This window comes from Pan troglodytes, chromosome 6 (assembly GCF_028858775.2).
Source record: "Pan troglodytes isolate AG18354 chromosome 6, NHGRI_mPanTro3-v2.0_pri, whole genome shotgun sequence".
In the NCBI taxonomy this organism is placed as follows: Eukaryota; Metazoa; Chordata; class Mammalia; order Primates; family Hominidae; genus Pan; species Pan troglodytes.
Genome location: NC_072404.2, coordinates 6,138,419 through 6,163,780, shown reverse-complemented (window position 1 = coordinate 6,163,780; position 25,362 = coordinate 6,138,419). Strand labels below are relative to the sequence as shown.

General features: G+C 59.5%; 1 protein-coding gene across 1 annotated transcript in view; it reads right to left on the bottom strand.

Moving 5' to 3' along the window:
- Positions 1-229: 229 nt before the first annotated feature.
- FAM20C (FAM20C golgi associated secretory pathway kinase) overlaps positions 230-25,362 on the bottom strand; it is a 69,162-nt gene continuing 44,029 nt past the window's right edge. The window contains exons 4-10 of the mRNA XM_063815131.1: positions 16,940-17,032; positions 15,147-15,262; positions 4,223-4,403; positions 3,489-3,598; positions 3,166-3,247; positions 2,305-2,364; positions 230-1,287 (exon numbers count right to left, since the gene is read on the bottom strand). Of these exons, the coding sequence (XP_063671201.1) occupies positions 1,038-1,287; positions 2,305-2,364; positions 3,166-3,247; positions 3,489-3,598; positions 4,223-4,403; positions 15,147-15,262; positions 16,940-17,032 (892 nt within the window). The 3' untranslated portion in view covers positions 230-1,037. The remainder of the gene's footprint in view (positions 1,288-2,304; positions 2,365-3,165; positions 3,248-3,488; positions 3,599-4,222; positions 4,404-15,146; positions 15,263-16,939; positions 17,033-25,362) is intronic.

Genomic DNA, 25,362 nt, shown 5'->3' with positions numbered 1-25,362 from the left:
GAGAGCAGCCCAGGACAGACCGCCCTGCCTTGGAGGTGGGGCCCCACCTGGCCTGTTTGCACCAGGGCTTGGCAGGCAGCCCCCTCTGGCCCCAGCAGGCCTCGGGTCCAGGCCACCTTGAATGCCGACTCCTGGCCACGCCTGGTTCCAGGACTGGCTTTTCTTTGGAGAGGGGGTGGACAGGCAGCCACACACCAGGGTGTGAGGGACCCGCCCCGTGAGGCCGACACACATCTGCTGTACCTTTATTGCACTTTTATCACATTGCAAACTATTCCACAAAACTCTGCAAAGGTCAGCCCACAGCTGCGCACAGCCAGCCCTGCAGGATGCACTTGCACCAACCGTCCACAGCCAAGTCCGAGGTGGGCGCTGCAGGCCAGCGGGCGGACTCGCAGGACGCCTGGTCATCGGGTCCTCCAAAACCGCGTAGGCATCCGTCCACCAGCGCACAGGCCAGACGTCCAGCGAGAGCCTCCTCCCGTCCTCAGACGAGACCCTCCAGCCCTCCAGGAGCCGAGGCCCCAGGAAGGAGAAAGGGTTTTTACTTGAATTAGGTCCCGAGTGTGAGAGCACTTGAGGGGTGAGCTTGGCCTTGAGGGGCCCCCAGAACCAGGGAGGGCGGTCCTCGTGTTTGGTTTGGTAGGTGATTGGCGTCTGCGTACACGTCTCTGTTTATATACTTATTCATCATATATAAATACAAAATAGTAAATAAAGGCTCCTTTCCCTACAGAAAGGATGGAATGCCTCTGGCGCCGGCCGCCTCTGTCCGTGAGCACAGACAGCGCTTCCTTCCCAAGCTTTTCTGGTCAAACACTGACAAAATGTGTCCTGTGAGACCTGGGGAGCCTCGCCTCCTGTGGCAGCAGCTCCCGACTCCGGATGATCCCGTCCTGCCTCTGAATTCACTGAATTCACGACGGGCGCGTGCGCTTGCTGGGAGGTCCGGCCCCTCTGTCTCCATCCCGGGCAGCGCTTGCTGGGAGGTCCGGCCCCTCTGTCTCCGTCCCGGGCAGCGCAGCGGCCGGCGGACACTACCTCGCCGAGGCGGCTCTGTGCCCAGTGTCCAGGTCCTCCTCCACCACGCTGTGGAGCCCGTCCCTCTCCACGCAGTCCCGGACGGCCTTTAGCACGATGCGGAGCCGCCGGTCCAGGGCCTCCAGGTGCGGCTGGTACAGCACGGGTGCCACCTGGTCCCCCCGCAGAGACTCGGCCATCAGCAGGCTCAGCTTGTACTCCTCCTTGGCCAGGAGCTGCAGACGCAGGTAGGTGGACTTCCGGATCCTGGGGAGGAGAAGGGCGTCAGGCCTGGCACGGGACAGGGGAGATGCCTGCCCACGGGAAAGCGAGAGAAAGTGAGAGGGAGATCGAGAGAGTGGGGGGAGAGACAGAGAGAGAAAGAGGGGGACAGAGACAGAGAGAGAGAAAAAGACAGAGACATACACAGAGAAAGAGAGACACAGAGAGAAAGAGACAGAGGGAGAGAGAAAGGCAGACAGACAGAGACAGACAGACAGAAAGAGACACAGATAAAGAGAGACAGGCAGACCGAGACAGACAGAGAGAGAGACAGAGACAGGCACAGACAGAGACGGCAGAGACGAGAGAGACCGTGAGAGAGGGGCCTGTGATCCAACACCTCGTCAGCCGCCGGGCTGTGTGACCTGCTCCGGCGCGGTCTGCTGCCTCTCACCTGCACAAGGGATGAGGGTGCCCCTGCAGGATGTGGTGGCCGGTGTATTTCCCAGAGGGGCCCGGCAGGAGGATGGGGAGGTGAGGAGGGCGGCCCGGCCCGCTCACCCAGGAGACCGACCCCAGCTCAGCACATCCGCACAACACGGGCGCTGCGATGCCTCCTTAGAGAAGTACAAAGCGTTTGCCCTGCAAGCCTGCGTCCCCAGCCATGAAACGGGGGAAAGGGGGTCTGAACCCCCGCGGAAGGTGGCAGTGGCAGAGACCGGCAGCCGCGTGCGGGAGCAGGGTCCCTGTGTCTCAGCTGGCGTCTGCCCTGGCCTCGAGCTCTCTCTGTAACTGGGGTGGCAGGACGGACACAGAGTGTCGAGAGGGCTCGAGCTGGATGGGCCTGGGGTGGTGGGCGGGTGAGGTCTGCGCCTCCAGGCCGCCGAGTGAGGGTGTGGGTCGAATTTGGGGCTGTGGTTGAATTCGGGGCTGTGGTTGAATTCAGTGCCTTTTCTCTCCCATGTGATGGCCGGGGTGGGGTGGGGAAGGCTGTGGCCTCCTCTATCTCCTGCGCAGCAGGGAGGAGGGTGGAGCTGGAGCCGGCTCCCGCAGGGGCTGTACCTGCAGCACTGCTGTAGCGGCACCAGGATGGAGAGCTCGTCGTGCGAATACTTCCCAAACCTTCCAGAAGAAAAGCAGAATTGTCAAGGGCCCCTGTACAAGGTTCCTAACAGGCTGCTGGGCTGGGAGCTGGGCCATGGGTCCACCTGCCTGTACCCGACACCCCAGGCAGTGGGTCCACCCCGCCCATCTCCAGCACCCCAGGCAGTGGGTCCACCCTGCCTGTCCCCAGCCCTGTATGTGGGGTCCTGGCCTCTGGCCTGGGGAAGGGTCCTGGGCAGCCGAGTTGAGATGGCTCCAGGGAGCGTCAGCCCACAGTTTAGCTATTGAGGTGCCCAAAGTCCATCTCTCTGAGGCCTCCGAGCCTGGGAATGGACGTCCTCCTGCCCGAGTTACTCGCCTCCGTGCTTTGCTTATTAGGGGTCACCCTCCCTGGTCACCAGGGTCTCACAGCGCCGCCCAAGACCCCCCGTGGCAGGCCAGTAGCGGCCGCAGAGGCCGTCTATCCCCGGCCGGCTGGCTCCAGGTACCGCATGCAGGCAGAGGCCCATCTATTCTGCACGGTCCTGCTCTTCCTACCAGCAGCCTCTCCTGGCCTCCGTTTCCCAGGTAACACCAGCTCTGCCGGGACTTGGTCTGCAGCATTCCTGTGCCTCGGAGGTCCCACTCCCGGGGTGGCCCTCCCTCCTGGTTGGGGCCTGGGGCCGCCCTCTGCATCTGGCTCTGAGATGGGCCTTTGCGACATTCCCATCCCTCCACTGGAGGGTCTGCTCCCCCCGTCCCCAGGGTCTCAGGTGGGCTGCAGGTAGCTGGGAGGTGGCCGGCCCTTCCCTGGGTGTGCAGGGGCGAGGACATGCTCACCCTCTTCCATTGTCTAAGTGGATGATGAACGTTTCATTCCCAAACTTCTCAAAAGTCTCGTAGTGGTGACGGTCCATGTTTCCTGCGGAGAGAGGCAGAAAGTGTCACAGCTCGTGGGGAGCCGGGCCACGTAGCTCAGAGGCCTCTGTGCTCTGCAGAGTGGTGTCTCCTCCTGCCAGCGTGACCTCTAAGCAATCTGGCCCCTTCACAGGCCACAGGACCGCAGCCGGGCCGTGCCACGGAGTGTGCCCTGCAGAGCCCTGCGTGCATCCGCTCCACGCAAGGCGAGTGACACGGGGACCCCGTGCCCCTGCGGGACGTACCCATGAGGAAGTCGAAGATCGTCATGTCCATGACGTCCAGGATGCGGTGGCTGCTGTCGTAGGGCGGTGTCTGCTTCACCTCCTCGCAGTAGTCAGGGTCCACCTCCCACCTGTGGGGAGCCAGCGTGAGACGGGGGGCTCAGGCCAGATTCTGGGGAGCCCGGCGCGTGCCGTGAGGAGCAGAAGAGAAATACTGTGGCAGGGACCTTGGCGTCTGCAGATGGACCCGCCCGGGCCGCGGCGCTGAGGCTGCAGTAGTGGGAGCACGGGTGTGGGAGGGGACGGAGCCGCTCTGCCCTGCCCCGGGGTGACCCCACCTGGAGCTGCCTTCACCTCTGGGCCCCGTGTTTTTTGCAGAGTCTCTGTGGGGAAACAGGACCTGGACTCCACACTCACGAGGACAATGTGGGGAGGAAAGAACAGGGGCCGTTTCTCCCGCAGGAGTGAGGAGAGGGACGGGGCGAGAGCAGAGCTCAAACGCTGAGAGGCCCCGATTCGAGGGACCTGGTGGGCAGGCCGGCCCGGGTCAGGGAAGCACATGGAAATACTGGAGTAAGGACGCCCTCTGCCACCGTCTCGTCAGGAAGCAGTCGTCTCACACAGGCCAGCATCGCACAGCAGGCTCTGCACCCATCTCTGCCACCCCCGTGGGCGCTGACCCTCCCATGCCCGCCCAGGCCCAGCTCCCTCCGCCGAAAGGTGGCCGGACGCCAGCCCCCCGGCCCCGCACTCACTCGGCCTTCTTGCGCTTGTGGTAGGAACGCCGCCAAGGGTTCCGCCAGGTCTTCCTCTTGGCCAGGGACAGGTCGGGCAGGAAGGCCGCCAGCGAGCCCTCGATCTGGTCTGGCTTCCCGCACAGGGCATGCTCCGTGGAGCAGTAGTAGGAGCACTCGCCGTAGAAGCAGATGTTGTTGGCTGGGGAGGGACAGGCTGCGGGTTACCAGGGCCGCACGGGGCTGCGTCCTCACCTGTGGTCTCACGGCCCCCAAGGCCGGGCTGGGCTCTGCCTGGTGCTTCTCACGGGCAGGACTCACCCACAGTTCCCCCATCAATCCCAGCAAACACCTGCACCCCACGGTACAGAAAAATGAACCCACAGAGCTGACTTCCCGAGGCCACACAGCTCCCCAGAGGCAGAGCCCGGCCTGAACCCTCGAAAATCAGGGGCTGGTCTATGGAAACCCTAGGGCCAACGTTTAGTCGTTTAAAAAATGCATTCGTATTGTCAAGAAAGTGAAGATACAATCCACAGAATGGTAGAAAATGTTTGCAAACCGCACATCTGAGGATCTAGCATTTAGAGTGTATGAAGAACTCTCATCACTCAATCACAAAAAGACAAAAAAAAACTAATAAATGGGCAGAGGGCTTGAACAGCTGATTCTCCAAAGACGACCCTGATGACCGACAAGCATGAGAAGAGACGGGCGCCATCGTGAGTCACCGGGGAGATGCAAATCAAAGCCACAGTGAGGCACCATCTCCTGTCTGCTGGGATGGCTTCCATCAAAAGAGCAGCTGCCGGCTGGGACGGGGGAACCGCCACCTCTGTGCGCTGCTGGCGGGGGGTGCACCCGGCACAGCCACGGCGGAAACGGTCTGCAGCCCCCGATTGATTAAACACAGTGTTTCCACGTGACCCAGGAACTCCCCTCCCATGTAAACCCCTAAGAGAAGAGAAAACATTTCTATACAAAAACTCAGACAGGAATGCTCACAGCAGCACCACTCACCACAGCTGAAAAAGAGAGAATCCACCCAAATGTCCATCAAGAGAGGAGTGGACACGCCAGGTGAACATGGTCCATCCGCGCGATGACACGAAACGAAATGAAACAAGAAGAGGAATGAAGCCCTCACTGAACCCGAGAACCCTGTGCTCCACGAAGGAGGCCAGACAGAGGAGGCCACACCTCGTACAACCCTCTTAATATGAAACGCCCAGAACAGGCAAATCCAGATAGACTGGGGGTGGGACGCTGGTCGTCGAGGGCTGCGGGGTGAGGAACGGTGACCGCCTGCTCATGGTACGGGGCTCCTTTTTGGGGTCAGCAGGACATTCTGGATTTAGACAGTGGTGATGGTTGCACACCACTGTGAATATACTAAAAACCACGGAACTGTACGCTTTTAAATGGTAAATTTTGTGGTACATGAATTATACCTTAATAAAGAAAGAATAATCAGAAAAATTCAAGCACTGTCCAGGCCCGCTAGCAGTGCGGGTTCACTGCTCTGATGCTGGAGGCCCGGCCGACGGCGCTATTCCTGTATTTATTTGCTGATTAAATCTAGTTTTTCTTGCTTTATTTGTTTGTGGAGAAACTCTGGGAAGCCTGGGGCTGTAGAACTGGTGAGAACGTGGTTTTGTTGGGGCCGGAGCCCCGAACCTCACTCACAGCTCCCCCAGTCCCAGCATTCCTGCTATCTGAGCACAGGGCTGACGTCTCAGCCAAAGGGGCCCCTCCTTGAGCCATGCAGCTGGGCTGAGTGATTCCAGGGGTCTCTCCTGGCTGCAGGGCAGGCTCCCCGTGGGATCAGAAGGCAGGTTCGGCAGGGCGCTTCCCAGCGGAGTGAACAGGAGGGTGGCCGGTCCCGGCTGCCCTTTCTTAGCTGAACAAGCTGAGGTTCGGAGAGGAAATGGGGTGGGTGCCAGGCCGACCTGGCCCCCACCACACCCCACGCACCCGGCAGGTCCCGGCTGGTCTGGTTCCAACGCCCCGATCACCTGCCTGCCCCCTCCTTCCCGCGCCCCCTCACCCCACTGCCAACGCTGGGTCATTATTGTAAGAACGAACGATCAAGGAAAGACCAGCTGCAATCCTGTCTCGTGCTGATACAGATTAATCGGCAGCCCACAGTCGGACGAGGCAACCCCCATCGGGGCAGGAGCTCCATTTCAGGAGGAAAATCTTCATCCCAGCGCTCATTGGCTGGAGGCTTAAAATTCGTCTGCTGTTAACAGCCTCCCGTCCTCGCCTAAGCCGGTTTCAGATGGTATCGTGTTAAAAGAGAAAGGCATTTCTCGGGCCCACAGCCATTTCTCTTTGCAGATCCAAATCGGGTATTAAAGGGGCCTCCCGGGCGGGGTTAGGAGGGCTTGGAGCTGTGTGACCTCAGGCAAGTGCCTCCCTGCTCTGTGCCCAGCCCCTCGCCCGGGAAGCGGGGGTCCCAGCAACGCCGGCATCATGGGCTGGGAATTACACAAGGAAGCCGGGAAGCGGGGGTCCCAGCAATGCCGGCATCACAGGCTGGGAATTACACAAGGAAGCCGCGGGAGGCAGCTGTCCAGGTAACGAAGGCTGCCCTGCACTTGGAGTGGGGGCTTTCTGGGAGGAAGGAGCGTGAGTCCTTTTCCATTTTAGTAATAATAAAAGACACAAACAGCAAGGAGAAAGCCAGGGTAGCGGACAAACCCAGGAGAGATCCTGCCTCCTCCAGTCACCCGGAAATGGCATCATGGTTGGCCTCCTGGAGAGCGCAGACAGGCAAGAGTGTGGCTCCTGGCAAGCACGAAGATGGCTCCTTCACCCTGCGGCTCGAGCGTCTCCCACCATTCCTTTCGCTGACTGTGTCGGGGCTGACCCAGCAGGAGGAGCGTTTTGCAAGGCGGACGTCTGCCATCTGCCACCTTGGACAGCTGTGCCCTGGACAGCTGCGGGCCCGGCGGACACTGTTACTTAGGGCAGCGGCTCTGGGTGCCCGAACTGGGTCCATCGCTGGAAACGTGTCTCCTTCAACCTGCATTTAAGCTGGACGCAGCACTGGAGAGAGTCCTGAGGACCGCCCTGCCCAGCCCAGGCCACCGTGGCAGGAAAAAAGGCGAAGCAGATGATGGCAAAGCCCTTCTGTCCAGGCTGTGTCGGGCTGAGTGGCTTCCGGAGCTGCTGGGGACCTGGGCCTGGTCCTGGGGGCGCTCACCTTGCAGAAATGCAAAGCTGTGCGCGGATGACCTGTGCACCTCTGGGATGTTTGCAACGTGCAGACGGTGACTTACGTGAGAAGTAGGGGAGTGTGTTCTGTGAGCGTTTGGGGCTTAGAAGATGCGGGCTCTGACTGCGGCCCGGCCCCTACACAGCTGTGCGGTGCTGGGGTCCTAACTGCCCTCTCTGAACCTGAGCTCCACAATCCCTACGCGGGGCAGGGGGCTGCCTGGGGCTCAGCCTCCTGCTTCCCCCTCCCAGAGCCCACCTTCCCCGAGCACTGGCCTTGGCCACCTCTCGCCCCCTCACCTTGTTCCTGGCTGATGGGATTTTCCCTTTTCTGACTGACCCCACGGGAGGGTCATTCAGGCTGCGGGAGGCCGAGGGGGTGTCTGCAGTGGGCTCAGCCCTCCAATGTGCTCTGGGCTCCAGCAGGGCCTCCGAGACCACCTGGCATCCTTGGTCGGGAGGCCGAGGGGGTGTCTGCAGTGGGCTCAGCCCTTGATGTGCCCTCGGCTCCGGCAGGGCCTCTGAGGTCACCTGGCATCTGTGGTCGGGAGGCCGAGGGGGTGTCTGCAGTGGGCTCAGCCCTCCAATGTGCTCTGGGCTCCAGCAGGGCCTCCGAGACCACCTGGCATCCTTGGTCGGGAGGCCAAGGGGGTGTCTGCAGTGGGCTCAGCCCTCTGATGTGCTGTGGGCTCCGGCAGGGCCTCTGAGGTCACCTGGCATCTGTGGTCAGGAGGCTGAGGGGGTGTCTGCAGTGTGCTCAGCCCTCCAATGTGCCCTCGGCTCCAGCAGGGCCTCCGAGATGACCTGGCATCCTTGGTCGGGAGGCCGAGGGGGTGTCTGCAGTGGGCTCAGCCCTCCAATGTGCTCTGGGCTCCAGCAGGGCCTCCGAGATGACCTGGCATCCTTGGTCGGGAGGCCGAGGAGGTGTCTGCAGTGGCTCAGCCCTCTGATGTGCTCTGGGCTCCGGCAGGGCCTCTGAGGTCACCTGGCATCTGTGGTCAGGAGGCTGAGGGGGTGTCTGCAGTGGGCTCAGCCCTCTGATGTGCTCTGGGCTCCGGCAGGGCCTCTGAGGTCACCTGGCATCTGTGGTCAGGAGACCGAGGGGGTGTCTGCAGTGGGCTCAGCCCTCCAATGTGCTCTGGGCTCCAGCAGGGTCTCTGAGATGACCTGGCATCCTTGGTCGGGAGGCCGAGGGGGTGTCTACAGTGGGCTCAGCCCTCTGATGTGCCCTCGGCTCCGGCAGGGCCTCTGAGGTCACCTGGCATCCGTGGTCGGGAGGCCGAGGGGGTGTCTGCAGTGGGCTCAGCCCTCCGATGTGCCCTCGGCTCCGGCAGGGCCTCTGAGGTCACCTGGCATCTGTGGTCGGGAGGCCGAGGGGGTGCCTGCAGTGGGCTCAGCCCTCTGATGTGCCCTCGGCTCTGGCAGGGCCTCTGAGGTCACCTGGCATCCTTGGTCGGGAGGCCGAGGGGGTGTCTGCAGTGGGCTCAGCCCTCTGATGTGCCCTCGGCTCCGGCAGGGCCTCTGAGGTCACCTGGCATCCGTGGTCGAGAGGCCGAGGGGGTGTCTGCAGTGGGCTCAGCCCTCTGATGTGCCCTTGGCTCCGGCAGGGCCTCTGAGGTCACCTGGCATCTGTGGTCGGGAGGCCGAGGGGGTGTCTGCAGTGGGCTCAGCCCTCCGATGTGCCCTCGGCTCCGGCAGGGCCTCCGAGATGACCTGGCATCCTTGGTCGGGAGGCCGAGGGGGTGTCTGCAGTGGGCTCAGCCCTCTGATGTGCCCTCGGCTCCGGCAGGGCCTCTGAGGTCACCTGGCATCTGTGGTCGGGAGGCCGAGGGGGTGTCTGCAGTGGGCTCAGCCCTCTGATGTGCCCTTGGCTCCGGCAGGGCCTCTGAGCTCACCTGGCATCTGTGGTCGGGAGGCCGAGGGGGTGTCTGCAGTGGGCTCAGCCCTCCGATGTGCCCTCGGCTCCGGCAGGGCCTCCGAGATGACCTGGCATCCTTGGTCGGGAGGCCGAGGGGGTGTCTGCAGTGGGCTCAGCCCTCTGATGTGCCCTCGGCTCCGGCAGGGCCTCTGAGGTCACCTGGCATCTGTGGTCGGGAGGCCGAGGGGGTGTCTGCAGTGGGCTCAGCCCTCTGATGTGCCCTCGGCTCCGGCAGGGCCTCTGAGGTCACCTGGCATCTGTGGTCGGGAGGCCGAGGGGGTGTCTGCCGTGGGCTCAGCCCTCTGATGTTCCCTCGGCTCCGGCAGGGCCTCTGAGCTCACCTGGCATCCGTGGTCGGGAGACACAGGCAAAGCAAAGTGGAGCCAACGAATCCGAACAGATTTTGTTCTCTAAAAGGGGAATCCGGGCTCCTGGGCCCCTGCTGCTTGGGAGAAAGTCAAATGCTCACAGAGGCTTCTGGAAGAAATCGGGCTGACAGGGCAGCGCGGCCGAGTGGCAGCAGTGGGGTTCTGGGGGCTGCGTTCAGGGGCGCCCGACAATGCTGGGCCCGGCTGCTCTGGGAGATGCGAGGACTCGTCTGTCCAGGCAGGGACATGGAACTGTTGGGGCCTCTGGCGGCCGAGGAAGTCTTGGATTTCAGGGGAGAAACTTGCGCTGCCCTGGAAAACGCAACTAATATCCAGAACCAGGAGTGGCCAGGGAAGCTGCCGGAGCGCTTAATCAAAGTGCTGGCTCCAGGGAGACGTGAGAAGGGATTCCAGCAACGGCACCAAAGGTGGTCGATGGCCGCCTTGCAGCACAGAGCTCAGGGGCGCTCCGGTGACCACTCTCCCTGGCCTGCTGAGGACCTGGGGATTCCAAGTGTCAGCCAACATGGGACATAGAGGTGACTTAATTCACCTGCTTGGACTAATAATCAACTCAGTCTTTTTTTTTTTTGAGATGGGGTCTCACTCTGTCACCCAGGCTGGAGTGCAGTGGTGCCCGATCATAGCTCACTGCAGCCTAGACCTGCTGGGCTCAAGCCATCCTCCTGCCTCAGCCTCCTGAGTTGCTGGAATCACAGACGCACGCCACCAGACCTGGCTAATTTTTCATTTTTTGTAGAGATGGGGTCTCGCTATGTTGTCCAGGCTGATCTTGAACTCCTGGGCTCAAGGGGTCCTCCCAGTACTGGGATTGCAGGCGTGAGCCACTGTGCCTGGCCACTCAGTGCAGGTGTGAACCACTGTGCCCAGCCACTCAGTGCAGGCGTGAGCCGCTGTGCCCGGCCACTCAGTGCAGGCGTGAGCCGCTGTGCCCGGCCACTCAGTGCAGGCGTGAGCCGCTGTGCCCGGCCACTCTGTGCAGGCGTGAGCCGCTGTGCCCGGCCACTCTGTGCAGGCGTGAGCCGCTGTGCCCGGCCACTCAGTAAGACCTTAGAAACGGGGAGGAAACGACCTGCCCCCACAGGCTCATTTTACAACAAAATGAGGAGTTCCGGAGATGCTGCTCTGAGCAGAGCTAGGCAGGGCATGTTCTCAGCATCAGTGGGCGTCATTGACCCCTCCCTGCGTGACCCTGTGACCATCTCTTTCAATCGGTCCTGAACCGAGAGCTTGGTCTGCAATGCAGAGAATGGAGTTTAAGCTGGAGGAATTCCCACAGTCACTGCATGGGGCGCTGGCACCTGAGGATGGGGAATGTCAGTCTTTGGAACCTTTGAAATACATCACCGTAAAAGTTGCAATAAAAATTGTAAAAAGACGTGGATAAGAAGCAGTCGGGCATCCAGGCATCACTGGAGCGGAGCCCAGCCTCCGTGGGCACCAGGGTGTGCATGGCGGGCTGCAGTGCGGTCAGTCCTGTGGACGGTGGGGCAGGAGGCGGTGGCTGGATAGTGCGGACAGGGTCGACCCAAGGGCTGACAGCGGCCGGAGCTCAGGCGTGCTTAGGAAGCCCTGGACTCCCAGGGTGGGGAGGCGAGTTTCAGCCCCTTAAAAAAGATGGACAGCTCAAGCCATCCAAACAGGGACTGAATTGTCTGTGAGCCAATGCGTTCCCCATCACTGGAGGTGTGCCTGGCTCAGGCACAGCTGACCGGGGAGCCCTCAAAGACCCCCACGCTCAGGTTCTGCCTCTGCCCCGATTCCCGGTGTGTAGGGCCAGGCACCAGTGGGCCAGGGAAGGGAGCCCTTCTTCCCGCCTATGTGGAGCTTTCTGTCCTATTTTTCTCTCATTAATGGGCTTTGAGAGGAAGAAAGCAAATGAGGATCTCGGTGAGCCCTGGCTGACGGAACGAGCTTAATTAAATCATGGATTCGGGGGCCGGGTTCTGACAAATTCATGAATGCATTAAGAGAAAGCGCAGAGTCCGTACATCTATCTGAAACATCTGCAGGAAATGAGCTTTTAGGTCAAGGTTTTATGTGCCAGCAAATCTGAAGACGCAGCTAATCAGGGGCCCTAATTGGATTTTATCTGCATGAATTAAACAGATGAGCCAGGAGGGCGGCTGAGGCCCCCTACAGTGAGAGCCTCCGATCCGGAGGGCCCCTCCCCAGTGGGGACCTTGCTCTGCAGGGTTTCCTGGGGTGAGGGTCCCTTCATTCTGCAGTGCCCACCATCGCTGGGACCACTCTTGACCTTCAAGATGGAAACATAGGGGACCGAGTCCGGGACAGGTAGGAGAGTGTCCCCAGAGCTCAGCCAGGTGAGCAGCGGAAATGGGAACAGGCTGTGCAGCAGGGGCCTGGCGCCAGAGAGGCGCTTGGAGAGGAGGACTGAGCCCTCGGCAGAGCCACAAATGCCAGTTTCTTTTCTTTTCTTTTTTTTTGAGACAGGGTCTCACTCTGTTGCCCAGGCTGGAGTGCAGTGGTGCAATCCCCACTCACTGCAGCCGCCACCTCCTGGGCTCAAGCAATCCTCCTGCCTCAGCCTCCTGAGTAGCTGGGACCACAGATAAGCACCACCACGGCTGGCTAATTTTTAAATTGCCTGTAGACAGGGGTCTCCCACGTTGCCCAGTCTGGTCTCAAACTCCTGAAATCAAGTGATCCTCCTACCTTGGCTTCCCAAAATGCTGAGATTACAGGCGTGAGCCACCCCCCCAGCCCAAATGTCGGGTTTAAAGCAACCTGGGTAGATAATTAAGTAGAAAATCACGTGTTTATGTGTGCGCTGTACTTATCACGTAGAGTCTTGAAGGTTTTATAAACCTCAGCACCAACAAAGACATCTATTCCCGCCTAACGTTCAGGCCATCCTGTATCCCCTCAAGGGCACCAGGGACCAGGGGCCTGGGCCAGCCCTGCTCACAGTCCAGCCACTTCGCCGAGGCCGGGGAGGCCGCCCACCCTGTTACTATACAACGGGGGTCCTGCTGGGTGTGTTTAAATCTGGGTGGGGAGGTCCCATGGATGTTTGCTGGCTGGGCCACCTGGAGAAGGCTTCCTGGAGAGGCTAGGACCTCCCAAAAGTGAACCGTTTCACCAGCTAAAATAAACAAAGAAATGGAAGCAACAGCCTCTCTGTGCACAGAAGGACATCGGTTAAACGCTGATGGTGGCACCTTGAAGCTGTCTGTGGGTTGGCACTCCGGGTGTGGAAGGAGGCACAGGGCACCCCTACGTGGGAGGTGGGTTGGGAACGCACTGTGAGTCAGCACCCTGGTGTGGAAGGGGGCACAGGGCACGTGCCAGGCTACCTGGAGAGATGAATGCGGGCCCCCGTGCCAGGCTACCTGGGGAGGTGAATGCGGGCCCCCGTGCCAGGCTACCTGTCGAGATGAATGTGGGCTCCCCGTGCCAGGCTACCTGGAGAGATGAATGCGGGCCCCCGTGCCAGGCTACCTGGGGAGGTGAATGTGGGCCCCCGTGCCAGGCTACGTGGAGAGGTGAATGCGGACCCCCGTGCCAGGCTACCTGGAGAGATGAATGTGGGCGCCCGTGCCAGGCTAGCTGGAGAGGTGAATGCAGGCCCCCGTGCCAGGCTACCTGGGGAGGTGAATGTGGGCTCCCCGTGCCAGGCTACCTGGGGAGGTGAATGCGGGCCCCCGTGCCAGGCTACCTGGCGAGATGAATGCGGGCCCCCGTGCCAGGCTAGCTGGGGAGGTGAATGCGGGCCCCCATGCCAGGCTAGCTGGGGAGGTGAATGCGGGCCCCCGTGCCAGGCTACCTGGGGAGGTGAATGTGGGCTCCCCGTGCCAGGCTACCTGGGGAGGTGAATGCGGGCCCCCATGCCAGGCTACCTGGGGAGGTGAATGCGGGCCCCCATGCCAGGCTACCTGGGGAGGTGAATGCGGGCCCCCGTGCCAGGCTAGCTGGGGAGGTGAATGCGGGCCCCCGTGCCAGGCTACGTGGAGAGATGAATGCGGGCCCCCGTGCCAGGCTAGCTGGAGAGATGAATGTGGGCTCCCCGTGCCAGGCTACCTGGGGAGGTGAATGTGGGCTCCCCATGCCAGGCTACCTGGAGAGATGAATGTGGGCTCCACGTGCCAGGCTACCTGGGGAGGTGAATGCGGGCCCCCGTGCCAGGCTACCTGGGGAGGTGAATGTGGGCTCCCCGTGCCAGGCTACCTGGGGAGGTGAATGTGGGCCCCCGTGCCAGGCTACCTGGGGAGGTGAATGCGGGCCCCCGTGCCAGGCTACCTGGGGAGGTGAATGCGGGCCCCCGTGCCAGGCTACCTGGGGAGGTGAATGTGGGCTCCCCGTGCCAGGCTACCTGGGGAGGTGAATGCGGGCCCCCGTGCCAGGCTACCTGGCGAGATGAATGCGGGCCCCCGTGCCAGGCTAGCTGGGGAGGTGAATGCGGGCCCCCGTGCCAGGCTAGCTGGGGAGGTGAATGCGGGCCCCCGTGCCAGGCTACCTGGGGAGGTGAATGCGGGCCCCCGTGCCAGGCTACCTGGGGAGGTGAATGTGGGCTCCCCGTGCCAGGCTACCTGGGGAGGTGAATGCGGGCCCCCATGCCAGGCTACCTGGGGAGGTGAATGCGGGCCCCCATGCCAGGCTACCTGGGGAGGTGAATGCGGGCCCCCGTGCCAGGCTAGCTGGGGAGGTGAATGCGGGCCCCCGTGCCAGGCTACGTGGAGAGATGAATGCGGGCCCCCGTGCCAGGCTAGCTGGAGAGATGAATGCGGGCTCCCCGTGCCAGGCTACCTGGGGAGGTGAATGTGGGCTCCCCATGCCAGGCTACCTGGAGAGATGAATGTGGGCTCCACGTGCCAGGCTACCTGGGGAGGTGAATGCGGGCCCCCGTGCCAGGCTACCTGGGGAGGTGAATGTGGGCTCCCTGTGCCAGGCTACCTGGGGAGGTGAATGCGGGCCCCCGTGCCAGGCTACCTGGGGAGGTGAATGCGGGCCCCCGTGCCAGGCTACCTGGGGAGGTGAATGCGGGCCCCCGTGCCAGGCTACCTGGGGAGGTGAATGCGGGCCCCCGTGCCAGGCTACGTGGAGAGGTGAATGCGGGCCCCCGTGCCAGGCTACCTGGGGAGGTGAATGCGGGCCCCCGTGCCAGGCTACCTGGGGAGGTGAATGCGGGCCCCCGTGCCAGGCTACGTGGAGAGGTGAATGCGGGCCCCCGTGCCAGGCTACCTGGGGAGGTGAATGCGGGCCCCCGTGCCAGGCTACCTGGGGAGGTGAATGCGGGCCCCCGTGCCAGGCTACCTGGAGAGATGAATGTGGGCTCCACGTGCCAGGCTACCTGGGGAGGTGAATGCGGGCCCCCGTGCCAGGCTACCTGGGGAGGTGAATGCGGGCCCCCGTGCCAGGCTACCTGGGGAGGTGAATGCGGGCCCCCGTGCCAGGCTACCTGGCGAGATGAAGAAGGTCCTCCAGAGCTTCTTGTCCCGTGTGACGTCCCGGATCTCCTTGGTCATGTTGACCATCCTGCCGGCCACGGGAGGGACCCGGCGGAAGTCCAGGATCCTGGCAAGAAACGGGCAGGGGAGGGTCTGTGCTCTGTGGGGCCGAGCCGGCCTCTGTCTCCCTGCCTCCGAATAAACCCAGCCCTAGGTCCAGTGGCTCTGCCTGGCCCCGTGGTGATGGGGGTGGGAGAGGCCCCTGAGGGACTGGGGCTGGCGATGCCTCACTGATGGGCACACAGCACCAACCGCCTGCATAGCTAAAGCCTGCCCTCATTCCAGGGCTAAATTTAAAACAAAATTAAATTAAAGGAGCCACTTTTAATGGAACTCCTTCTGAACCACACCACAGGCTCCCACTCGCTTAATTAAATGGAGAATGCAGGGCGAGAGCTTTTCTTGCTGACAGAGGACGTGGTGATTGTCCTGTGAGGCGAGGTGACCAGGTGTGGAGGGACGTGGGCCGTCTGCCAGGGCCGACCCGGGACCCAAGGCCCGACCACGCCTCTGCGTGGAGCACCCGCCCCCTCCACCTGTCAGACAGCTCGCCTGGGTGCCGGGCTCTGTGTCCTGTTTTATAAACAGGTTGACCCGAGGGGGGCTGTTTCCTAATGACCCTCCCTGTCTTTCTTTTCATAGAAAAGCCCTTTTTGAGTTCAGGCTGTTCTAGATTGGGTTCAGGCTGTTCTAGATAGCTGAAATGGTGGAAAATCTGGCTTCTGGCGATTTCTATAGTCACCACAGAAGACTTTGATCTTTAAAAAAGCCCTTTAAACTCCAATGTACGCCCGCGTCACTAGGGATCTTGTTAAAATGCAGATTCTGTCCCAGGTCTGGGTGGAGCCCAGGACTCTGCATTCCAACTAGCCCAGGGCAACCCCAATGCTGCTGGCCCTGGGGCCACACCCCAGGCTGGGACATGTCAGGGCCGTGCAGGGCAGGCAAGGAGGCTCTAGGGGGCTGAGGGTGGCGCCTCCTCCCTCCACTGCACCAGGGCAAGGTCCTTCAATCCACGGGGCCCCTCTGGACCTGGGCCAGGCCCGTGAACTGCCCTTGGAGGGCACTGAACACGGACCCCCCACTTTCCCAGCAGCAGGGCCAAGCTGACCCTCACAAGGGGTTCACTTTCTGCTGGGCTGGGGCGGCCCCTCTGGAGACAGGCAACCGTGGGGCCTCCCAGGCCCCCTCATCACAAGCATCGCTTCCCCCTCCTTAGGAAGCCTGCTTTGGTCTCCCAGAGAAGTCTGTGCTCTGTGAGTCTCTGTGTTAAGATTCGCAGCACCTAATACTCCCCCTTCCCTCCCTGCCTCCTTCCCTCTTTCCTTTTCCTCTATTAGCGACCGCACAGCAGCTTCTGTGCCTCCCGTCTGCCTGAACTGTGGGGGTGCAGGAGGGGCCCATCTGGATTAAGGTGCCCTGAGGGCAGGCGCCCTCTCCCTCGGTGACAGAGGGATGATTAGGAGCATGGGAACCTGGGCAAATCGCCGCTCACAGAGCCTCAGTTTCTCATCTGTAAAGAGGGATATGAAAGGCTCTCCCTACCGCGTGTTGTGTGGGCTACGATGACACAGAGGGCCCTGCTCAGGGCAGCACTCGGGGTGGGGGGAGAGCAGGCACCGGCGCTGCCTGATGGTGACAAAGGTGACAATGACGTCCTGCTGTGTCCAGTGCAGGACAGCCCCGCTCACTGGTGGGTCTGAGCGCACGGGAGCGCAGATGGAGGGAGGAAGGAAGGGCTCACCTGTCCAGGTGGAAGGCAGCAATCTCCGCATTGTGCCTCTCATAGTCAGAGAAATAAAAAAAGTCAGGGGGCGTCTCCTGCTCCCTCGTTTGTCTGAGAAAACAAGACAGAAACAGAAACGGTTTGTCACTGAGAAAGCCTCCAGGGGCCGGAGGCAGGCGGGACGTGCTGGGTTCCTCATATGAAAAATGCGGTGAAGCTCCAGCCTCCTCAGGGCCACCCTGAGCCTTCGGGACCCTGGGCACCCAGCTGCCGACGGGCCCTCAGAGCAGCGCAGGCCCGTGCGACGGAGGCCGGGGGTCCCAGCTCCCCGTGGCCCTGACCCAGCTGCCGACGGGCCCTCAGAGCAGCGCAGGCCCGTGCGACGGAGGCCGGGGGTCCCAGCTCCCCATGGGCCCTTCTCAGGTAAGCTGCTCAAAGGCCTCTCCTGCACTGGCTGGGGGCCCCGGCACGTCCACCCTGGGACCCACAGTCACACCGCAGGGGAGAGGCTGGGCTCGGTGTCCCAGGCCTGGCTCAGCCCCGGTTTGCTGTGTGCATCCTGGCACCGCCCACCCTCTGGTTTCCCCCACGGCCTCCAGGACCCCTTGGCTCTGCCGTGGACGCCTCCCACAGTAAGAGCCCAAGAAGGGCAATGTGGGCACCGCCCTGTCCCTCCACCCTGGCCAAGGGACAGGAGGCCACAGGTGGGGCTGTTTATGAAAGGTCAGTGCCATTCTGTAAACACCACAGGGCTCCTGTATCTCAGGCCAACACTCCAGGGGAAGGGGGGCCTAGCCGCAGGGCCCTGTGAGGTGCCGGTCCATGCAAGTGTTTGACCGATGTGGTCATGGTGGAAATGTGGAGGAATTGTCAAGGTCGTGTCTGAGCGTAAGTGTGTAAGCGCGTAAGCGTGTAAGCGTGTAAGCATGCTTCCTCCACCAAGGCCGGCCCCTGCCATGCTTCCCCCACCAAGGCCGGCCCCTGCCTCCACTGGAGGGAGAGCCTGTCCCAGGGCGTCCACCCAGGCCAGGCCCAGGGAGGGAACTCAGCCCCCAATCCAGGAAGAATTTACCAGATTCAAACTCTGGTGACCTTTCCAGGTGCTGGAAACAGAGCTGGCGGGAATCCCCAGCTCGCACGCCCTGCAGCCCACACCTCCCACTCAGGGCAGACTGTGTTCCGTCTGGGCTCCAACACTCCAGCAATGCAGACTCCAGACGCCGCCCCGGTCACCTTCCCAGCCCTCGGCTTCCCCGGCCGGGTCCTTCCTTCCATATACACAGCGGAGGTCCGCCCGACTCCTGGGAGCATCCTGGCCCTGCCACGGGCCGACATCATCGCCACACGAACAGCGCGGCGGGGCACAGGTCCTGTGTGGCATGTCCACGTCCCTTCGGGGGGACCACGTCTGGGTCACAGGCCGTCAATTACACACCAGCCCGTGGCTCCCGTCCTCCCACGCTGTTCTCAGAAAGCTGTGGCCACAATTCTCCGTGTTCCCGGAACGTTTCTTGTGGGGGGTTAAAGATGCGTACCACCCACGGCCTTTTTAAGAACTAGTCTCGGCTGCTAGAAACTCTGAGAACAGACCACTTTCCACGATCCCACATAATATTCGCCTTGACAGGGCCCTGGGTAGGCGCAAGGCCAGATGAGGATTCCAGGAGCTACTTAAAAATAAAATGCGGATGGTGGGCTGGCGCCTGAAGGTCACATTTGCTTCATAACCCCACTGGGTCTGTGGCCATTGCTATCTCTGTGCACTTTTGAAACCAGCAGCAAAGGAGGGTCGGGGTGCAGGGCAGGGCAGTGGCAGGTGTGGCGGCAAACTGAACATGCTGCCCGCCAGGGTCGCCCTGCAGAGCCGAGGCCCAGACTGGCCGGGATCCTGAGGTTCAAGAGAAAGAATCTAGACCTTGTGGAATCTCCCGGGTTTTAAGCGCTGGCAAATGGATTTCATTTTTCTAAAACGCTAAAGGTCAAACCAAATGGTCTGCTGCAGTCAGCTCGCAGTTCCAGGGGTGGTAAATTCTGGAGTGTTGGATATTTTTGAGGTTAAAAAGCCGTCGTTGTTTTCAACTTGGAAGGATTGGCTTTGAGCAAAACTCATTCCACAGAACTCTAGTTCTACTAGATTTTAGTAACTTTTAGCTGGAAACAGGGAACTCCAGATGGAGGCAAGATTTCTTTTCTGTAAACTTCGAGCCTTACGTCTGCACAGTGACTCCCCAGAACGGCCCAGCATGAGTCCAGGAGTTCAAGACCAGCCTGGGCAACATAGTGAGACCCCAGGTCTACAAAAAATAAAAAAATCAGCTGGGCGTGGTGGCACACACCTGTGGTCCCAGCTACGCAGGAGGCTAAGACGGGAGGATCACTTGAGCCCAGGAGGCCAAGGCTGAAGTGACCGCTGCAATCCAGCCTGGATGACACAGTGAGACCTGTGCCACCAGGAGACCTGTGCTAACCAGGAGACCTGTGCCACCTGGGAGACCTGTGCCACCTGGGAGACCTGTGCCACCCGGGAGACCTGTGCCACCCAGGCACAGGGAGGACATGCTCAGGAAGCCAGACTCAAGCCCGCAGCCCCCCGCCCGCTGCCTTCGCATGTGCCCCCTGCCAGCCCTGCCATGGTCTGTCTCAGCCCCTCTGTGGGGCTTTCCTGGAGCCTGAGGCAGAATGTGGCTCTTCCCTAAGGAGTGCTTGGCCCAGGCCACAATCGGTGGCATTGTTTGCTGGACTCAAGAGGGGAGGGCCCCAGGGCAAGAGTGTTCAGTTTTCTGGATCACATGCCTGGCCAAGGGCTTGCTTCCGAACAGGTGTTTCCTAAACAAATGAATGAATGAGGACTCAGTCAAAGAATTGTCCAGAGAAGTCTAGATCTATCTGCAGCCTTGAGCTCTTGCCACCTCGTTCCTTCCATTTCTATCAATGTCACCTCTACCACCATCACCATCACCACCATCACCTCCACATCATCATCACCTCCACCATCACCTCTATCATCATCATCACCACCATGGTCATCACCTCCACCATCATTATCATCCTTATCATCATCATCACTGTCACCATCATCATCATCATCATTATCACTATTACCTCTACCATGATCATCACCTCCACCATCATTATCATCCTTATCAACATCATCATCATCACCATCATCATCATCATCACTATCACTATTACCTCTACCATGATCATCACCTCCACCATCATTATCATCCTTATCAACATCATCATCATCACCATCATCATCATCATCACTATCACTATTACCTCTACCATGATCATCACCTCCACCATCATCATCCTTATCAACATCATCATCACCACCATCACCATCACTATCACTATTACCTCTACCATGATCATCACCTCCACCATCATTGTCATCCTTATCATCATCATCACCTCCACCACCATCATCATCACTATCACTATTACCTTTACCATGATCATCACCTCCACCATCATTATCATCCTTATCATCATCATCATCACCATCATCATCACTATCACTATTACCTTTACCATGATCATCACCTCCACCATCATTATCATCCTTATCATCATCACCTCCACCACCATCATCATCACTATCACTATTACCTCTACCATGATCATCACCTCCACCATCATTATCATCCTTACCATCATCATCATCACCTCCACCATCATCATCACTATCACTATTACCTCTACCATGATCACCTCCACCATCATTATCATCCTTATCGTCATCATCATCACCTCCACCATCATCATCACTATCACTATTACCTCTACCATGATCATCACCTCCACCATCATTATCATCCTTATCAACATCACCATCACCATCATCATCACTATCACTATTACCTCTACCATGATCATCACCTCCACCATCATTATCCTTATCAACGTCATCATCACCATCATCATCATCACTATCACTATTACCTCTACCATGATCATCACCTCCACCATCATTATCATCCTTATCAACATCACCATCACCATCATCATCACTATCACTATTACCTCTACCATGATCATCACCTCCACCATCATTATCATCCTTATCATCATCATCATCACTATCACTATTACCTCTACCATGATCATCACCTCCACCATCATTATCATCTTTATCATCATCACCTCCACCACCATCATCATCACTATCACTATTACCTCTACCATGATCATCACCTCCACCATCATTATCATCCTTATCATCATCATCATCACCTCCACCATCATCATCACTATCACTATTACCTCTACCATGATCACCTCCACCATCATTATCATCCTTATCATCATCATCATCACCTCCACCATCATCATCACTATCACTATTACCTCTACCATGATCACCTCCACCATCATTATCATCCTTATCATCATCATCATCACCTCCACCATCATCATCACTATCACTATTACCTCTACCATGATCATCACCTCCACCATCATTATCATCCTTATCATCATCACCATCACCATCATCATCATCATCATCATCATCTACCTTCATCACCATTATCATCACTATCACTATTACCTCTACCATGATCATCACCTCCACCATCATTATCATCCTTATCATCATCATCACCATCACCATCATCATCATCATCATCATTATCATCATCTACCGTCATTACCATCCTTCATCACCATTATCATCACTATCACCATTAGCTCTCCCATGGCTATCATCACTATCACCATCAGTATCACCTCCACCATCATTACCATCATTACTACCATCATCATCACCTTCGCCATTACCTCCATCATCATCACCACTATCACCACCACTCCTACCATGGTCATCACCACCAATGTAACCGTCATCATTTTTACCATCGTTATCATCATCACCATCACCATTATCTCCATCATCACCATCATTATCACCACAATCACCATCAGCACCGTCATCACCGTCATCACCATCATCCCCACCACTGTTGCTGTGAATGCATACTGCACTATCATCACCTGAGGTACAGTGACAACGTGTGTGATGCTAAAATGTGAGCTTTTCTATCTGCCAATGATTTGGCCTTTGTCCCTCTCTCCTTCCCCTGCCTACTCCTCTGAGCAGTTCATGCACGTGGAATCCAGGTGGCTCCAAGACCTGCTGCACTGAGAAGGGACCAGGCCCTGCCTCGAGGCCAATCTGATTCTAGCACAGTTCCTGATCCCTGCATTTCATACCTGGGGCTTTCCAATGATGCTGGCTGTTCACAAAACAAGCAGCTCTATTCCCAGCCCCGAGGCAGCCTGTTCTGGGATCCTCACAGCTTTGACATCCAGGCCAAGCCAATCTGCCTCACAGGCCACCTGCGGGCTGTCCCTGGCTTCTGGAGGCCTCTTTTCCTAGAACCGTCCAGGAAGTTCAGAGACGTGGTGATGACACGCTTTCTGTCCATGTCCCACTCCTGGAAGAGGCTCTGAAATGCTCCTGGAGTCTTCTGCCCTCTGGCCACGCATTCAGATGAGCCCGACAGTCACCGGGACCCCAGATTCCAGGACACCCGCCTCACCTCCGCATGAAACCCCGACCATAACCCTGACAGCCACCGGGACCCCAGATTCCAGGGCACCCGCCTCACCTCCGCATGAAACCCCGACCATCAACCATCCTTATCATCATCTCCACCCTCAAGTTCTCTGCTGTGCCCTGGTGAGACATCCCTTGACCCATGAGGGGAGCAGAAAGAGTGCTTGCTGGGTGGCCCTAGGCCTCAGTTTCCCTTTCTGCAGAGTAAGAAGTGGGAGCAAGACGATCCCAGGGGGTCCCCAGGTGAGGGCGAGGGGAAGGGGGGAAATTTTTGCAGCCAGTAAACGCCTGAGAAGATCGGGTCTACTGGTGCCAGCAGGAGGCAGCTGTGGCTTCAATCCCCTGGCCTAGCCACGCAGGCTTCTCAGAGCCAGGTGGCTCACAGGGGCTGCAAGGGACACCTCAAGAGTTGCCAGAAGCCAGCAGTGCTGGGCAGCCTGGGAAGACTGGGATGTTTCTCCCCGCACCTGCAAGGTTGAGATGAGAGGGGCGTCCTCGGCGGAGACCAGCAGGCCGACTCTCACCTCGGCCAGGAGCCGCTCAGCCTCCCTTCTGCACAGGGATCAGGAGGGGATGCTGCTGATTCAGCCCCCGGGAAAAAGGCTTTGGAAAAGTACTGAACCCTCTGCACGGAAGGGGACGAACTCGGCCGAAGCGGTCACCTGGCAGCCTCTCCTTCTTCCTGGGCGCCCTGACAGAAGGTATGCCAGGTGAGGAGGGCAGGTGACAGGCATGGTCTCCTTTTCCAGGAGTCAGGGTTTGAAATGTGGAAAGATGTTATCAGATCCAGCGGGGCTGGCCGAGCAGCAGAGCGTACCGTGGCTGGGGGAGACAGGGCAGTCGCCCAAATGTTTCCTGGAACAGGAATGGTCAGTCCAAAGCATGCTGGGAGCCCTGGGCCCAGGCCCAGAAGTCACAGTCCTCACCAGCATGGTCAGCCTGCCAGGAGACTACCAGCGAGTGGGACAGGTGGGCAGCCCCGTCCGCCACTGACCCTCCATGCAACCTAGGCCAGACAGACTGTCCCTCCCAGCAGCAAGCTGAGCTGACCGGCTGCTCCAGCAACTCCAAGGCCACGGGCCCCACCCGAGCGGGAGGAGACGGGGCTGCCACTCAGGGAAGCGCCAGCTACCCAGGACCTCCTCGGCAGGGCTCAGGGAGGGGGTCTGGTTTTGCTTTTTATGTGACGATAAACAAAGCATCACATTCGAAGAAGGAAATTATTAAAACAAACAAGCTGACTACGTGCAGGGTGGAATAGAACTTCCCCTGCCCGGGGGTTGGGGGAGGTGCATTTGTCCCGAGACTCACACGCGCAGCCCCTCACGTGGACATAGGTCCGGTTACTGCAACCCACACTCACGTCACGGGCTCCACTGGGCTGCAGGGTTGAGCTCACAGATCGACAGTCCACGTGTGTCTGGCATTTCAGAAGGCGCCGGATACCCCAGACCGTGGAGGCAGAAGACACCAGCATGCTCAGTGTAAACAGTTTGAAAATGCCACAGCCTGGGCTCAGTGTAAACAGTTTGAAAATGCCGCAGCCTGGGCTAACGTGATGTGACATTTCTCTCATTTTCAACACACAGGGAACTTCCGAGAAGCAAGTGGCCCGTGGCCCATTCCTGGCATGACTGTGGCCCATTCCCTGCCTAGCCCCACCCTGTCTGCCTAGCTGCAGGGTTGCAACGCAGCTGAGAGGGGTGCTGGCCTGCGGGCTCCTGGAAAGGGGGTGCCAAGGTCCCCATGAGACATGCAGTGCCGTGGGCTTCTCGGGACTCATCTCGGAGAAACGGCAGGGATGGGAGCTCGCTGGCCCACAGAGGGAGGGCCTGGGCCGGGCTGTCCGTCCCAAACCTTCCACGTGACTCTGCCAGAAGGACAGCCTCAGAGCGGGAAGGACAGGGCAGATTTTCAACACCCGCCTTTCTGTTCTTCCTAAGTCACTTACTGAACTGTGCAGGAAGGAGCCACATGCTGAGGGCAGACACAGGGCCCGGGGATGCCCCGATGGTGCCGGGGGCCACAGACCCCATGCAGCAGCTACTCCTCCCCAAGCACCTTCTCGGCAAAGCCTCCTGTGTCAGACACGAGAGACACCCACAGCCTGAGGCCCCAGAAGACCAGGGCTCAGAGGAGTCCCGGTCCTGCCACGCCGGCCCTGCCCTCGGCCAGCCACCCCCAATACAGGGAGTGGTCGGGGCCTGGGACCCCCCACCACTGCCTGTGAGGCGAGATCAAGCTGCACCCGGCCACGCCCAGCCTCAGTCGTGGGCAGCAAGGAAGACTTTTAAAGGCTGACTTCAAAACTCCCAACTGGGCTTGTCGCCCTTGTAAAAGCCCAGCTGAGGAAAGAGGCCCAGGACGCAGCTCTGAGGTCAGCGTCCCACTGAGGGCATGAGGAGGGGGACTCGGCAGAACCGGGTGAAATCCTGGCGGCCGAGCCCGGGAAGGCTCTCGTGCTCTCCTCCTCACGAAGGAAGGCCCCACAGGCGTCACGGCTCTACCTGCCAGGACAGCCTCCCTGGGCCTCAAAGGGCGCCGGAAAGGCAGGCGCAGGAAGGCAGCCCCCAGGGGGGCACTGAGCAGCCGTGATGCCCACATCTTCTGGGGTCTGCTCAGGACCAGTTCCCAGGAGCTGCCTGCAGCCCCCAACACCGTGCATCCTTCTCTCCCTCCCCCCAGAGCTGGCCACACCCAAACCCCTTCCCTTAGAAGGATTTCCCTCAGCTCTGAAAAACAACACAGGAGGTGTACTAATTGTGGTTATTCACACTAAAGTAGGAATGACGACTGAGCTGACCTCTCCCAGGCCTTTCGTGGCTGGCAGAATAATGGTCCCCCAAAGTTGTCCGCATCTGAACCCCAGGACCTGTGA